The 16,678-nt window shown below is 43.3% G+C and overlaps 1 protein-coding gene across 2 annotated transcripts in view; it reads right to left on the bottom strand.

Moving 5' to 3' along the window:
* Positions 1-538: 538 nt before the first annotated feature.
* GAREM1 (GRB2 associated regulator of MAPK1 subtype 1) overlaps positions 539-16,678 on the bottom strand; it is a 172,924-nt gene continuing 156,784 nt past the window's right edge. The window contains exons 5-6 of one of the 2 annotated variants that reach the window (XM_090285668.1): positions 3,043-3,209; positions 539-1,631 (exon numbers count right to left, since the gene is read on the bottom strand). In XM_090285668.1, the coding sequence (XP_090141794.1) occupies positions 734-1,631; positions 3,043-3,209 (1,065 nt within the window). In that variant the 3' untranslated portion in view covers positions 539-733. The remainder of the gene's footprint in view (positions 1,632-3,042; positions 3,210-16,678) is intronic. The other variant, XM_090285669.1, reaches the window with a different exon arrangement.

Below are 16,678 nucleotides of genomic sequence, written 5' to 3'. Positions count from 1 at the left end.
TATCTAAAATATCAGATTCAAAATGATGTTTAAAACATATACATTTGTATTGTGTATACACACATATATCTATTCTGTTTTTTTTTTTTTCTTCTGCTCAATAGAATTAGCAGCAGTTACAGATAATTATTGTGGTCATGGTTTGTATTATTTCTAAGGACATCATTTATCATCTGTCAACAGATGACTTTTGGAAAATGCCATTTGATGAAAAGATCCCCACCAAGCATATAGTATTAAAGTGTCATTTCAGATCACTAACATTGTCAGGCACAAGAGCAAAACAATTAGCATTGAGTACTTCAAACAACAGAGCACAGAATAGAGTTAATTGTCTAAAGTCGATTTTCCCAAAGGAATTGTTCAAAAGTGTGTGTGTGTGTGTTTTAAGATTATTATGTCTTTCAGCTTTGGCTATTTTGTAATAAATACCATACCTTCTCAATAAGCCTGCTTGGGTAAGAATGACTTCTCTGAACGTGCCTTTTGTTTAGCAGCTGTTGAGTGTTGAGTGGCGTACAAGGCACACCTCTAGGTGTTCTGCACAGCATTTTTATTGACGTACAAAATAGCCTGTTCACCATTCAAAAACGGAATCTGTATAGTAAGAGTTTCTCGTATCCCTATTTACAGAGAAGGTTTTTAGTGCAAAAAACGTGAAGTCGTGTCCTAGCCCACCCCTTCTAGCACACAAATTGACCAGTTTTGTTCAATGCTAGCTGGGGTTACTCGGCTATATTTTGGGCCTCCAGCCGTTAATGAACTGCATGATCTTCTTCACCTGCAGTTTGCTTAATTTGAAATCCTCTGAGAGGATTTCTTCTGTCAGTTGAACAAGCAAATTCCCATCAATCTTTTCAGTAACGAAGAAGGATATGACATCTTCAGACAAACCAATAAACCGGAGCGACTTGGACACTTCTTCTATGGACAGTCCCGACAGGTCCGCGGGTGGCTGCCACGGGGAGCCGTCGCCGCAGGACCTGGGCGCCAGCTGGAGGTGCAGCGGCGACGAGAAGGGGTAGGAGACCGAGAAGACGTCCCGCACGCCCTTTTTAACAAAATACTGGTCCTCGGAGAGGTCCGGCGACCCAGGCTTGGGGTCTTCCTCAGCACCATCGATTTTCAGAGGCAAAGGCGAAGTTCCGGAGGCGGCTTTCTCGTCCACCGGTTTGGGGGCCCGGGGCGGCAAGGCAGGGCACGAAATACTCTGCTTGGTCGTGCCGGCCGCGCGAGGATTCCCGTCCGTGCGCTCCAGACAGTAGCTGGCCGACTTGGGACAGCCGGAGACGCTGCTCCGGGACTCCGCAGGGACGGGGCTGGTGGGGCCGGCCGCGGGCTCACAGGCTTCGAAATCAAAAGGGGCCGGGCAGTTTCTCTTTGGCGTGCCTGGCATCTTCTGCCGCGGATAGCTGTAACTCCGGCTGGGGTCCAGCAGGAAGTCGCTCCTGGTCTGGCTCTCCGAGGCGCCCGAGTAATGGTTGGGCCACGAGAGCCGGGAGGAGAGCGCTTCGGCAGAAGGACTTCCCGAGGGGGACTTCAGGTCCACGGAGTCAGCTTTCACTCGGTTACATGGGTAGCAGGACACAGGAGCACTTTCAGATGGACGGGCGTCGCTTTTAGTAACGCTGCTTAAAAGCAAGCAGAGGAAGAGCGATTAGTTTAAAAAAAAAAGTCCAATCCCAAGCCTTCCCTTCTCCCACAGATGTTACTTCTGAGTAGAAAAGTGTAGTTAGAAAAATATACAATATTTCTTATCATGAATTCAATAAAGTACCTGCTACCCTCATTGAGGTTTTTAAAAACATAATCTTTAAATTACGAAAAATATTGGTGATTATGGATATGAACATAATGACTGAAAACGCTACAGTGGAGATGGCAAATATATTGCCTTTTTATTTTAACTGGCAAGAAAATCCGTTAGTGGATGCCTAGCTCTTTATGATGAGAAAAGTCCTTAAGCCATGTCTGGGTGCATCAGCAACAGGTGCTGTGATTGATTAGTGGTGTCTGCAGTGGCGAGCTGGGGCAAGAAGGCCGTCCTTGGTGCCTCGTGCTTGCCATCCTTGCACAGTGACGTGACCACATCACCACCACCCATGACTCTACATCCATCCAGAAGCCCGAGGGAGGAGGAAATGCTTCAGATAAAATGCTTATGCTTGCCTTCATTTCTGTACAGTGGAGTCACGTCAGCATGAAGACCTAAATGTCTAGGGAACCAAAAATACCCGCAAAGGTGAGCCACTTAAAGTTGTAAAGATCAGCAGTGGAGTCACGCAAGCGCATTCCGCCCTGGGGCCATAGTTTAAGAGTGACAGTAAGGCCAGAGTGTGCTCTGCTCAGGGGTAGGTGACCAGGCAGTGACATCTGGGGAAACAGCTGATGGCACTGAAGAGAAGACCTACATCCCAGCTGACTTCACATTTCCACGGGCTGACAAAAGAGGTACAGTGAACTATATCTGCTTTTCTAGACGTAAGAAATACTTGGAAATTACATGGAAACAGATTTCAACTCGATGTGATGAAAGATTTCTAAAAAAAAAAAAAAAAGGTACTGGCATTTGCCAACAATGAAATGAACTGCATTGCAAAAGAATGAGCTCTCAACACTGGAAGGATCCAGACAGAAGTGAGTGACAGTGACGGTCAAGAAGGGCTTCCTGTCCTGGGTGCAAATTCCAAGGAGACAGCAAGCCCTAGGACCCTTTCAATGCTGAGTCCCGGGTGAAGGTGCTGTCTGTCTGCTTGTATTGAAGTCAGAGTGGAAGGACCTCACCGCTGGTGTGTGAGAAGGGATGGCAGCCCATGGGTTGCCTCTAAGAGATCCAGCTGGCCTCTACCACTGAGTTTCTCACTGATATCTTTTCTCCTAGGACACTGGCTCTTTCTCTCTAGCTCGAACCCAACGGGGCCCATCATGCTGTTCCAGGAAAACTTGAAAACCATGAAGAACATTTTGTCTCCCACCATCTGCCTAGGTGATGGCGACCTCAATGCTGCTCTCAAGACCCTGTGACCTGGCGTGAAGACTTACATGTCGTGCAGCCCTGATGAATAGTAGGACAAGGTGGGGCTGGGAGAACGAGTCTGCGGCCGCGCTGGCTTGACTGAGCGAGGCGGGATGGAGGGACTGGTGGACAAAGGCTTTGCGCTTCGGGGTGGAACAGGTGGGGCGTTCAGGAGCCGGCACTCTTCCCTGACCTGGCGCGGAAAAGAACACTCTGGGTTAGCGACAGACTGACAATGTCACGTGGCCAGCTCCACCCCACAAGGCCACACTGTAGCAGCGGGGGTGTTAGGACGGGAGAGGCAAGACCAGAGCAAACAACAGTGAAGGGACACACAGAAGCAGCCAGGGGTAAAATCAATGCCTTTCACATCCTTGCTGGGACACACTGGTTTCTAAAGAAACTGCTTGGCAGGTGCCAGCTGTTGCTGAAATATAGCAATTGAAGGGGGTAGTGGCAGGTGAGCATGTATAAACCAAGAGTATTAAGAAAAGAAGGGCATAAGGAAATCATGATCTTAACAGGGGGTTAAACTCTCCTATTCCGTGTGCTTATTAACTGTTCGAATTGAATTCAGTTGGATGTAAACCTTTGAGCATAGTGGGCATTCTCCAGGGTCAAGGCTTTTTCTGAAGTTACACTCAGGGCTTCTCACGTGCAAATATGCACACGAATCGCCTGGGGACCTTTTTAATGGGTAGTTTCTGATTCAAGGGACCAAGGTGGGACCTGAGACTCTGCATTTCTAATAAGCTCCCCAGAGATACTGGTGCTGCCGGACCACGGGCTACACTTTGAGAAACAAGGCTGTAAGTGGAGTAATAAAGGCAGTTCTTCAAACCCCCAACAGTACTTTTCATAATGCCCCCAACTCCCTTGTCTTCCCTGTGTCTTCACATTGGAGAGGATGTAGGGGACCTGCCATGCGCTTCCTTTGTTTCTTCGATCTGCCTGCAGTCACCCAAGCTTATTTGCCATTCACTGCAGGCATTCAGAATATGACTCTTTTTAATGAAGTGGGTGTCTTTAAGTACTTCTCTGTGTCAGACAGCAGGGGGCAGTTTTCACCTGGTTCTGCTAGACTACCCGAAACGACACAGTTTATAAAAATAGAGCCCACTGTGACTTTGTCAGAAACACCCTTGCCTGCTTTCAGGCTGTGTCCCCACCAATTTCTTCACCTTTGCCTACAATTCCTTTCTGCCACAGCTGCTCTGGGGTAAGAGAGACAATGAAACAGCCAGCTTCTGTTAGCTTTGGTATTGAGTTTGCTTGAGACCAAATGAAATGCGTTCATGTTGCATTGCATCTTCTACCACCTACACCGCACACCGGGGCCTCCCGGGTCTGACTCCTGTGTCCAAGAAAATCAGATGGGAAGAAAAGTCACCTGTCCATGGTGGCCCGGAAAACCTTAATTCTAAGTGAAATGGAAGCAGTATAAAAAAAATCTGACCCATTGGATTTCTTCCTGGGGCTAGGGAGCACTGCTCACACCTGGGGGGATCCATGGCCCTCCTTATTGGGACCCACTGGTTAGAGTTTTTTCATCTGGAGAAGCTGCTTAGGCTAAAACAAAACACTCAGAGCAGCAGATTTTCTTCTTTTGAGTTTACCCCTTCTTTAAGAAGGTGGTGGTGTAGGATGACTGCAGAAAGAAGATCTGGGAGGAACAGGCGTTTGGATGAAGAAGAGAGGATCAGGATCATTCAGCTGGCTCAGGGAAACTCGTGTACTACTTGGGAGTCTTCTTAAGAAGCTGAGAACCAACTGGGACACTGGAAAACTCTGGCTGGGTCATCTCCCTCCCTGGCTTGTAGGAATATATACTGGTTACAAAATAAGTAACCAATACACTGGTGTCCTCTTGTTTCTGCCTCATTAGTGAGTTGTAAAGTAACCAATTGTGCTTCTTTTATTGCTTAGGGAATGTCTATAGAATCTAGGCCAGAGGGGTGTACGTTTATTATAGATGTTGGTTACGTTATTATGGAAAATGTGAGATAAGCAGTCTGTCAGCTAACTTTTTCATTTTAAAAATAAGCACTTAGTCACCCCTCCATATGGGGTTAAAGAGGAACACGAGGAAAACATGGCTAACGCTGACTCTGATTTAGAATTTTCTAAAGTTTGGAATTAGTCATTAAGTATGACACTTCATTAAAGGCCACGTACCTAGATGCCAATTATAATATGCCGAGATGTCAATTACAATATGCATTTTAATTTAAAGGAATCAGCAGACCTAGATCTAGAACACGGAAAAGCCAGTTGTAGTTGAATCTGACCCATGAGAAGTCCTCTCTTCCTGTTCTTAAAACCTGCCCCAGGCACTCAAGGTCACTTAAAGCTGGTTCTGCCACCTTCTTCTGTAAACTGGGAGGCCTAAAGAGCTTTCCAGTAGTTTCCCACATGAGAGGAGATGGGGGTGTAGTGAAAAGAAGCATTTGTTGGCCGCAGGGCCCTGTGAAGTGAGCTAAAGTGAACCGGGAGGGTTTACAGCTCATTTCTGAACAGCACTGGAGATATAGAAAGCTACTGGGCGGGCACGCTCCTGAAAGGAGTTCAAGAGCAAGTGTGTGTGTGTGAGAGCATGTGTGCATGTGTGAGAGAGTGTGTGCATGTGTGCGATTCTTACTAATCTAAAGCCACAGAATGATTTTCTGTTGGTGTGATGACAAGGCAGTTCGGGGAGAATCATGTGAGTTCAAAGGGAAAGAGCCAGGCTTATTTGGAACCCATTTTAGAGAAAAGGTAGTTAAAAACAAAAGCAACCATGAAAAAAAGACTTTAAAAGGGTCTCATCCATGGCAAGAATTCAGATGTAATTTTGTGCAGGCACCAAACATGCTGCCCCAGGCGGGTGCCTGAGGGTGCCCTCTGGCCCCTGCCAACCTATCTCCTGTGTTACTTTCTACCAGCCGCGGCGTAGGTGGTCCCTCCCGAGAAGTCACACTTCATTGCATTTAATGGAAAGAATGATATGCTTTGGTGGAATGTATATAATTTTGGGATTCAGAAGTTACAAATCGTAGGCAGGGCAGTGGAGAACAATGGAGGAAAAATTGGGACAACTGTAACAAAACAATAATAAAAGAAGAAATTTAAAAAAATTAAAACTAGGGAAAAAGGGTTACAAATCATGAGGGTTTATTGTATCACCTTACTTCCACTTACATCCTGTAATAGTAAACATTCTACCTTCCCTTGCTTTTTGATTTGATTTCTGGGATATTTATATCCAAGAAAAATGTAGCTGCACTTGAAATAAACTTTATCTTACAATAAAAGGCAATTGACAAGACTGGATGGCCAATCCCCCCATTTCCAGTTTCCCTTCATATTCCATTTCAGTTTTAAATGCTACATTTTCAGCACATTCCTTCTAAAGGTCTCAGCATGTAGCCTTCATCATGTCATTTCCCATCACCAGTGACCCCCTCTAATAACTGGAAAAAGTCCAGCCTGTCCTGCCTTGCACGGGGGCCCTCTGCAGTCTTTTCAGCTAGTTCTTCGAGCCAGAAGAAATGCTTCCATGTTACTCATCTTCCTAGTTCTTGCTCCCACTACTTTATATTAACACACAGGTCCATCCAGTGCAGTAGATTCAGTGTCACCTAAACACCTTGTGCTTTCCTGCCCCACTGTCTTAATTTTCTCTGCCCATCCCCACCAAACTGCCAGTTCCTGAGGCCCAGCTCCAAACATTATGGGCTCGGTCAGGGACCATCACAAACAGGCACCAAAACTGATCACTGCTTCTGAACTCTGTGAACACAGTTCATATTAACTTACTTTGCATGTATATTCAATTCGCCTGAAAGTGAAAATGGTAGGGACTGTCATCGTTGTTATTATTGCCCTGTGGATGGCAGAGTTTGGGGAGTCGTCACTTCTGGCACGAGTATGTCACACAGAAGGCCAGGTAGACATTAACAGATGCCACCCCCCCCCCCAAAAAAAACCCCACAAAAGGCGCTTATATTTTTAAACATATAAGAATGCCTTTTATATCTTTAAGTGTAACTTATTATTAGTAAGTCATTTGGGCTGAATGTTAATTTTTTTGTGTCCTCATAGTAGTGTCAATGTAGGGGGGGAAAGTGCCAGCAGACTTGGCACATACAAACACCAGCAACTCCACTACCAGCATCAACTCCACCACCAGCATCAACTGCACTATCATTACCACTCCTGACTTAAGAGTGAAAATGACAGCGATGATATTTATAAACTGGGAAACGTGGCTTTGATATCAGCATCCCCAGAGTAATTAATTACTATTCTAAACTGAGGATATAATAGAGCCCACTGCACCTGGAGAACTAGAGCTCTTCTCTTCATTTCCAGGTAGCACTTGAGGCTGACCTCCAACGGCAGCACAGGGAGGGAGAGGTACATGGATTAGCAGGAGCAGAGCTCCTTCCTACACTGGTGCTAAGCAAGGGGTATGTATTGTGCTTTGAGGTAGGTGCCACTACCCAGTGCAGCTTATGGGTGACCTTTGCCTGGGTGTTGGCAGAGAATCCTGGCTCCCACCGTTTACGACAGGGTCAATGAGCACGGATTCAGAAGGCAGCGGGGAGAGCCAATTCCCACATACCCAAAGTCTTGTTTCACCAGCAAGTCTCTGGTCTAAAGCTTGTCTTTCCCATCTCTATACTTCCAGCACAATTCTTTCCTCCTTGCTCCTTCACAGTAAGTCTTCCCCTTTTCTAAAACACTTGGTAATTCAATTCTTATCACACAGAAGATCCCACTGTCCAGGATTAAAACAACTGTCCTCATTATTCATGTAGCAGTTTGCTAAGCCAGGGATAAATAGAAAGCTAATTTATTGAAGAATGATGAGTTCTGTTCTTCCTAGATATGCCATTTTTCTTAAGTCTTCGAGGCATACAAGGTGGGGAAAAGTAGATTTACAGTTGTTCGTATGGAAAATAATACAATAATTAATCAATAATAATACAAGAAGAAATCCTGTGTTTCACGTATTCACAACTGTAAGCCCACTTCTGCTCCACCCTTTATTCTTAGGGAGGCATATTCAGGTCACTGCCATCTAACACATAGATGCAATTTAATAGTGGGGGTTTGAAGTAAGCTATAAAAGGTGTCTATCCTGGGGGCTACTAGCTGGGATCAGAGGAACCATCTACTCCCATCATCCCTAAGTTCACAAGAACATGGCTGTCATGCCCGCTTTTCCTATATACGACATGAATTCTTTTTTGCTATTGATTTGTTTAAATATGTGGTGTGCCTATCATATGCTCATCGAGCCAGTGCTGAGTATACAAGAAGCAGTAAGTCATGGAATTGACTGGGAGAAAGGGATGGAAACAAACACATAATTGAGATACATGTTGGCCGTGTAATAATAGAAGTAGGAGCAAGGGTTAGAGGGGGCACCATGAATTTATTCAAGGTGTAAGAAGAAGAACAGATTCATAGGATATTTAATTGAGGAAGTCTTGAGGAAGAGGGGATTAGGAGTGTAGGGAGGCAGAAAAAACCACCAGAGGCTCCGGCCTGGGGGCTTAGATGACGAGATACATGTTGGCGCCATTTATCAGAAACGCAGAAGGAAGATCAGGGCTTGGGAGAAACCAAGGAATTCAGTTTTGAAGTTACTGAGCTGGAGCTAGATGTTCTACTGATAAAATCCGGAGTCATGAAGGCATTGAGATCTCAAATGAGAGGTGGAGGAGGCCAAAGAGGATGGGCAGATGAGGAGACAGAGAAGGAGAAATGCAAATGACCACATCTTAGCCCTCACAGAGCAGAACCATGCCTGAGTGGTGCCAAAGAGGCTGGCGGTGGGTGGGGTGAGGACAGCAGGAGAAAGAGTAAAGGTTAAAGGATGTCGGGAAGTCTGGAAAGGTCTGGAGGTTGTGTAATAGTTAGCAGGTCACTGGACAGGAGACGAGGGTAGAGTTAGTGAGGACAGACCACTCTTTTCAGGAATACTAGCGGGAAAGTAAGGGACAGTTCTGCTATTAGAAAGGGATACAGGACTGAAGGAGGCATATTTTTTCTTTTTAACTTGGGAGAAACAAGAAAAATGTGCCTGGGAATGTATTGTGCACACACACATGGAACCTGGAGGTTGAGTGCACGTGGACTCCTGGGACCTGAGCTCTCTTCATTTAAGACAGAAAAGAGAGCTCACATTTTGCTATTGCACCCTGCCTGTGCCATGCCATCATGGGCCATGTGAAGCTAGAAAAGAACCTGATGGTAGCTTATTATCTAACAGTTAAAGCAAAGATGAAATATACCCAATGGAATAAAAGGAAAAAACTTAGGAGAGTTTTATATTTCTAAGTGAAGGTGGCCAGCGAAGTCAAAACCCATCTCCAATCTGTGGTCAAATCAAATGTATCACTGAACGGGACTTTTTTCTTTTTTTTCAGAATACTGTCCAGAAAGCTTAACTTGATTGTCTTGCCACCTGGAAGAGCCATCTAACCTTCCTTTCCCCTCTTCACTTTATACATCTCTAACTCTTTTTAGCTGGGAGGGGACTGAGCACAGGGTAAATGACCAATAAATAATGAGTGAACAACAGAAAACAAGGTCTTCTCACTAAACATTGCATGTTAAAAATAACACATGAGGATCTGTTAAAAGTACAAAGCTCATTGTTGCATGATTGGAAAATGGTTATATGCACATGTTTAGAGGACAAAAATTCAAACATCACATATAATGACATACAATACAATTGGAGTATTTTGTACACATTACCTATGAACTAATTTCTTTCCTTTGTGACATTTGCGACATTAACTTTCTTTGCCCTTCCTAGGGATTAAAAGAATATAAGAAACAAAATACATATTCGGTGTTATGAAACAGCACAGTGGGAATGGGTTTTTCTTGGTGTGACAGTATTTCTTGGAAAGTCTTTGTTTCTTGGAACTCCCTATTTGTCTTCTATGGAGGATATGACACTTTCACACCTCTTCACTAACTGAACCAAGGAGACAGCTTCAGAAAAGTAAATGGTACACTTACTTACTATGACATATCTTCTGTTCAACTGTCTTTAAAAAAAAAAATCAATTTCATAGTGGTGGTTACTCAACTTTAAAATCAAAGGCAGTGGATCTGGAGATACCCGTTGAGAAGGCCACATACTTCTTGTCTGTAGTCTAAAATCAAGCCACATGCCTATGGGTGAAACTCTCCTGTCCCAAAGAATGGTGGGCGGTCACTAACAAGACTTTGGAATACTCAGGTGCAGTAAGGATCATTTTGTTTCCATGTGAAAACAATTCAGGAAAAAAAATTTATACTATAGATGAGCTTGATCTAAAATGAAACTCACCTTTATTACGAGTTTTCTTCTCTAAAAAGCCAACTCCAGGATAATGTCAGCAATCTAAAGAAAGGAGTTTTGTAACCACGCTTCCTTGAACTTTGTAGCTTTGCCTTCACTGCATGCCCTCTGCCCTGTATTTTACATTTCTTCCCACACTCCCTCTCCCAGATAACAAAATCATTACAGCCTTAAGAAATCTTATTTATAAAGAGGCTTTTATACAATGAGTTCATAACCCTGTCATGTACCCATCAATGATATTTTCAGCCAAACAGAAATTAAAGTTTTATACTGACAAAATGGCAATAAATGAGCCTCTATTTGATTAATGACACAAGGGCAGATGTGATTTACAGTCACAATCCTGATTCTCAGATACATACGTTTCTTGTTCAATTTTCTACACTGATGATAAGGACCTAAGACAGACCTATGTCTGAAATGGCCTCCAGTTTCCAAGCCTCAGGGGAGGGCGGCAGAGGGAGGACAGGAGGCAGAGGGCAAGTGGCTCTGAAAAGAATACTTGTTTAAACCCTAGGGTTCTTCCGCGGACTCAGAGAAAGAACATGTCACCGGGGCAGAGAATAAAAAGACCTTTTCTGAGCAAGGAGTATAATAATACATTATATATTTTTATATATTCATATATATATATTTAAATGATATATAAACCTCCTATTAAGGAATGTGATTTTATGTAAATGTTATCTGAAAGTACAAATTTAACACAAAAGCTATCCCATAGAATATTATAATTACTTTATTAACGCTATAATCATTGAGACTTTTCATGGACATAGGAGAAAAAAAATTTCTTGGCCTAGAAGGTTTCATTTAAAACTAAATAACCTACATGAAGCTGAAGGCAATTAGTTTCAAAATTACTAAAATGCAATAATAATTTAGTCCTTATTTCAATTAACAAGTGGGAACATAAGTATATGGCTTGCTTACAGAGTACCCCTCAAAAGTTGTAATTAAAATTAATTAAATGTCAAATGCCTTTGGAAAGCTCATTAATTAGTGAAATCCTGAGTGGATCCTCTCCTATTTTGAAAGTAAATAATCACTTCCAGATTAATATTATTAGTACCAAAACTTGAATAATATATCAGGTTTTTAAAAAATCTGTCCTTTAATGCCTTTTCTAATATTAATATTTGACAGAGGAAAAAATCCAAGGACAAAAAAAAATTCAGAGTTGAATCAATTCTCATAGCACTCTCCTCAGTTTATAAAGAAATATATTTTTATAGCTTTTTTTAAAACCTTGGGTAGTCACGTGAGGCCCCTAATTCCAGGGGTTGTGATCTCTGGAAGCACTGTGACCTAGCCCAGCCTCACCATGCTTGAGGAAGAGTAGTCCATGCAACTCCTTAGCTTTCATATTTCCATCCAGGTTTGCCTGGGGATTTCAGTTTCTGACGTGTTTGCAGCTTTTAAGCCCCATGTAGCTTTTTCACAGTCACTCTAGCTCTTCGAAACCCCAATATCCCATTGAAGCAACATGCTATTGCGGCCCACGGGATGCCCAGCATTTCTGTGGCTCCCTTTCTGGTTTATCATGATTACAAATTTGGCTCCACAGCTAGGTAACTATAACACAATGCCTAGCTTATCAAGCAGACATTTTTGCAGTCAGCTGAAAAGAATGCTTTGTTATTCGCTAGACACCTGGCGATATGAAACTATCACACGCACTTCTGGAGTGTGGGGACAAGTGGCCCGCCTGGGTGCTGGGCCTCTGATGGTCTGGCTGTGGAGGTGGATGTGCCCGCCCCCGTCAGCCTCTGCAACTCCTTGGAGAGGCTTTATAACCCAGGAAGGAAAGAACTGAGGAAGAAATTCCCCCCAAATCATTTTCTATGTGACCCTAAATCAGAATCCATCTCATGTTAAGTTACGGCTACTATTTGTTGAATGCTTACCAAGTGCTAGGGAAAAGTGCCAAGTCCTTTGTACAATACAATAATGCAATGAAGTTATTATGCCCACAGGAACTGACTCAGGGAAGTTAAATATGTTGCATAAGGTTCAATGTTCCTAAGCAGTAGAGTGAGGACTCAAATCCACGTGTGGTTCTTAAGACACTTTGCTACGTGCCTCTCTTTATTAATCATATAGTTGGACAGATCTCCCTGCTTCCAGTTCAATGCCACTGAGGGGAGACATGAACACTCCCAGGATGCTTGGTATTTCCTTTCATTTTCTCATCAATTAGACAGCCTGTCTGAGGCAGATGCAAACACACCAACTCACGTCTGCATAGCACAATCGAGCATTTGCTGGACTAGGTCCAGTCAATCTGGCATGAAGTTCACCCTTTAATTCTTATTTTTCTCAAACACCAGCAACACAGTATGCTCCCTTACAGGAACTTTATTTATGATGGACTTCCAGCCTTATAACAATGAATGAACAGATGCTACCAATCTCTTTTGTAACTCAATTCCTGCACCCTGTTTCTCGTAGGCTGTGGGGGCATCCCTGTCCATCACAAAGGTTAACCACGTCTTCATGAATACTGTAGGAAAACTTGGTTTAAACCAGTAGTTCACAACCGAGAGCTCCTTTTATGATTTTCCTTTTATGAATCTCAGGAATTACTCTAATGTCAACAACTAACCAAGAGTAAATATGCTTTCTTCTGTTATTGAAGAAGATGAAGGATATTAATCTCTGGGTCTGAGGTCACCAAGTAGGATACCACTGTATACATGGTTTTAGAAGAGTTGTGGTCCTGTAGTTTGGTGATGTGTAATTTATTTCACAGACCAGAGCAGTCTGAAAGTCAAACATTCTATTTATAGAATTCCATGGAATAAGGTCTTCCCATCATTGCTCTCCAAAATGGCACTTCAAAAGAGGGGGAAAACAAAAGAACAGCTCTTGCAGACTGTCTCTCACAGAATTTAAGAGTGTATCTGGGTAAATATTTTAGACATATTAGCCAATACCCAGAAAATTGAGATCATCCCTTGCGGGATAGAGGCCCACAAGGTTACGAAATAGAGGATGTGTTTAGAATAAATGTATGAAACAATAATGATAATCTACTTAAGAGAGGCTGTCAAGTCATTCTGATTTAAGGGCACTTCGCACAATTAAAAAAAGTGACAATGTCACTGTTTAGTGAGCTGGACAAGCTCCCGCAGCTTGGGCTCATCTGCATCAACTGTGAGGGACACAAGTGGCTGCTTCCCCTCTGTGCCTGGGACCAGTCTCTGTTTACTTTTCCCTGGGACACTCCTGTTAGAAAGGGGACCGTCTCTCATATATTCTGGAGAGGTAAGTGGCAATTCTGTTGTTTAAAAAACCAGATTAAACAATCTTTACAAAAACACGAGGACTAGAGCATAATTATAAATAGCCACATCAAGCACAAAATACATGAAGAGGGCTAAACCTCGGAGGATCTTCTGTTTGGCACCATCACCCAGTGTCCTACCCTAGAACATGGGTGGAAAAGCACCCACAAGCTGACCCAGAGCTGCAGCGCCATACGGGAAGCACAGTAAGTGTTATTGTTGAAGGGGAAAGACTTCGTCTCACTTTTAGAGACAGAAACAAAGACTGTCCACATATGCTGGAGAGAGAGCACTGACATGTCTTAAACTCAGGACACTGAAGCAGGAAGTGAAGAAGAAAGTTGAGAGAAAATGAACAGACTGACATGAGCTGCAACGGAGCCACTGACCTCTAGGTCTTGACTGGGTCACGGATTGCAGGCAATCAGCGTTCACTCGCCCATTACCACCAGCTCTGCTTCCCTTACTGGGAAAGACATGCTTTCTCTGAATCTGTTCCGTTGCTCCAGTTCCTTCTATTCCTAAAGACTGGGTGGGGGTTGTCCCCTTCCCAGATCCTGTCACACTTGAAAGCTGACTACCATCTTTAATGATCAGGCGGAATAGCTGGAGACACATGGCATGTCTCTCCCTCGGGATTTACTCCACTGTAACTGTCCAGAGGATTCTGCTTTAATTCTGCAGGAGCACTTGAATTTATGCCCCATTAAAGTTCCCATTTGGAAATTACAAGCTGAAGCCACATCTAACAATTATGACGTCCTTTGGATCCCACACACATCCTAAAGATGGAAAATTCATTTCATGGTCACAGAACCAATAAAAAATATGACTTCATTTCAAATGTCTAATTTTTAGAAGTAATTTAAATGATTTCAGGTATTTATAAACAAATCTTTATGATTATAGCATTCTATAAACACTGGACATACTCTGAAAAGATTCTCTTACATCGTAAGAAATTATAGCTTAGACTGGAAGCCAAAATCTTTTCCTGCAAGATTTGCTTCTAGTTTCAATTTTAACATTTTTCTTTTAGCATCCAGGTTAAGACAGAATCCTGATATTTACGTTCTTATTTATGCATTGCAGGAAAAAACCTGGTTTCCTACCTTTAGACTTTGTTATATAAATGACTCTGGGTGTGACCATCATGTATGAGTCAATTAGTCAGTCAACAAACATGAGTCCCAACTCTGTGCCAAGTAGGGCCAAAGTTCTATAGGGACAGCTCATGTTGTCAGGGCTCCAGGCTTCTAGTAAGATTGAATATAGAGCTGGGCTGACACATACCTAAAATTGCCTACAGTACTTGCCAGGAGGAGTGTTCTTTTACTTTTTACCTGTGTTGGGGGGAACATCCTCTGACATGAATAAAAGGACCAAGGACTCTAACCCCATCAAGACTTTGCCCAAATATTCTACAACTCCTACTGGGTATAGGGATCTCTGAGCATGTGCCTCAGGGCCCTGGGAGATCCTACAAGGAGCAGGAGAAAGTCTAGATCTTCTGTTTCAGGGGAGTTCTTATGTCCTGGAACAAACCACCCAGAACTAGGTCCTCTCTCAGGAAACTCTGCAGCAATGAGGGCGCTGCACGGACAGCTAAACATGACACCTGGCACCACATGCTGTCCATCACCTGGCTCCAGCCTTTCCGCACACACCCCATGTAATCCTATTTCACTGGCCCAATGAAACGTGCTGTTTTTCCTCACCTGTCTCAGCTTCCACACCTTTGCTCATGCTGTTTTGGAATGTCCTTCTTTCTCATCTCTCTGCTTTTCCAGTTTATATATTCTCTCAGCTCAGTTAAAATGTCATAATCTCCATAAAGACATCTTTCATGCATCACCCAATTAGACATTTCTTTCTCTTCTGAATTCCCAAACACATTATCTATGTACAGCTCTTCCAATGATTAGCCCATTTAGCTTGTATGATAGTCATCTCTTTTCATCTGTTACCTTCCTTATAAACTTAAAGGTACTAGAATTCAGAGTCCAGGTCTTACTGACGGTCATATTTCTAGCATCTCACCCAGTAAGTAATTCTATTGTTTTGAAACTGGGTTCTGCAGAGCCTCAGGGTTCCAGAGAGGTGTCCTGAGACCACCTGGTGGGGACAGAGCTCACTCAAGACATGTGGAGACCCTCTCCTCCCAGTCTGTGCTTCAGTCAGATGGGTTTTTATTTTATCTTCTATTTATCCTGATTAATATATGTTTTTCCCTTAAAGGAGTCTGCTGGAGATAGAAAAAAAAGCCCACTGCAATAGATACTGTCAAATAAATGAATAGAATTACACCCAGTGCCTCTAGTGCTTTCTCCCTTCATATATAATGAAATCCAACAATCAAAAATGAGTGCAAAGGTTCAGAGCGCCTGTCAATCAAAGATCATGGTCAAAACAGAGGGCCCTTTCTCCTCTCCTATATTGACCTTGTACATTCAAATGTGATAGAAGCCCCCTCAAGCTCTGACTGAGTTATGTTTAAGGAATTAATAGAATAACCCTGGCACCTGGTTCTGCTCTGGGCTGTGTGTGTGTGTGTGTGTGTGTGTGTGTGAGCACTCCCACTACACTTTCATCTCAAATGTAACTTCAGGCATATAGGAAAGAGAGACAAATTATGCTGGTATCTCTTGATTCCTCCTGCCCCGCACCCCCCCGCACCCCAATAAATCTATTCCTCCTTCAGTCTTCCCCATCACTATAAGTGGTACTAATACCCTTCTGTTTCCCAGGCTAAAAATCTAGGAGTTTTTCTTGATTTACCTCTTTCCGTCACTACGTACAGCCAAGTTATCAGTAAGTACTGTCTACCTCTAACACATGTTCTGAAGCCACTCACATCTCCCAGCCACCTACTGCTGCAAAGTGCTGTGGCTCGGGCACTATCATCTCACACTTCCGGTACTATCATCACCTCTTTCTAGTCTCCTGGCTTCCTGCTCTCTCCTCCCTATTATCTGTTCTCTAGAGAGCAGTGCAAGTCTTATTTAAACCTCTCCTATTAAAGACTCT

This window comes from Furipterus horrens, unplaced genomic scaffold (genome assembly GCF_987537825.1).
Source record: "Furipterus horrens unplaced genomic scaffold, mFurHor1.1.pri manual_scaffold_8, whole genome shotgun sequence".
NCBI classification, from domain to species: domain Eukaryota; kingdom Metazoa; phylum Chordata; class Mammalia; order Chiroptera; family Furipteridae; genus Furipterus; species Furipterus horrens.
Note: the sequence above shows the minus strand (reverse complement) of the source record. Positions and strands in the feature narration are given on the sequence as shown.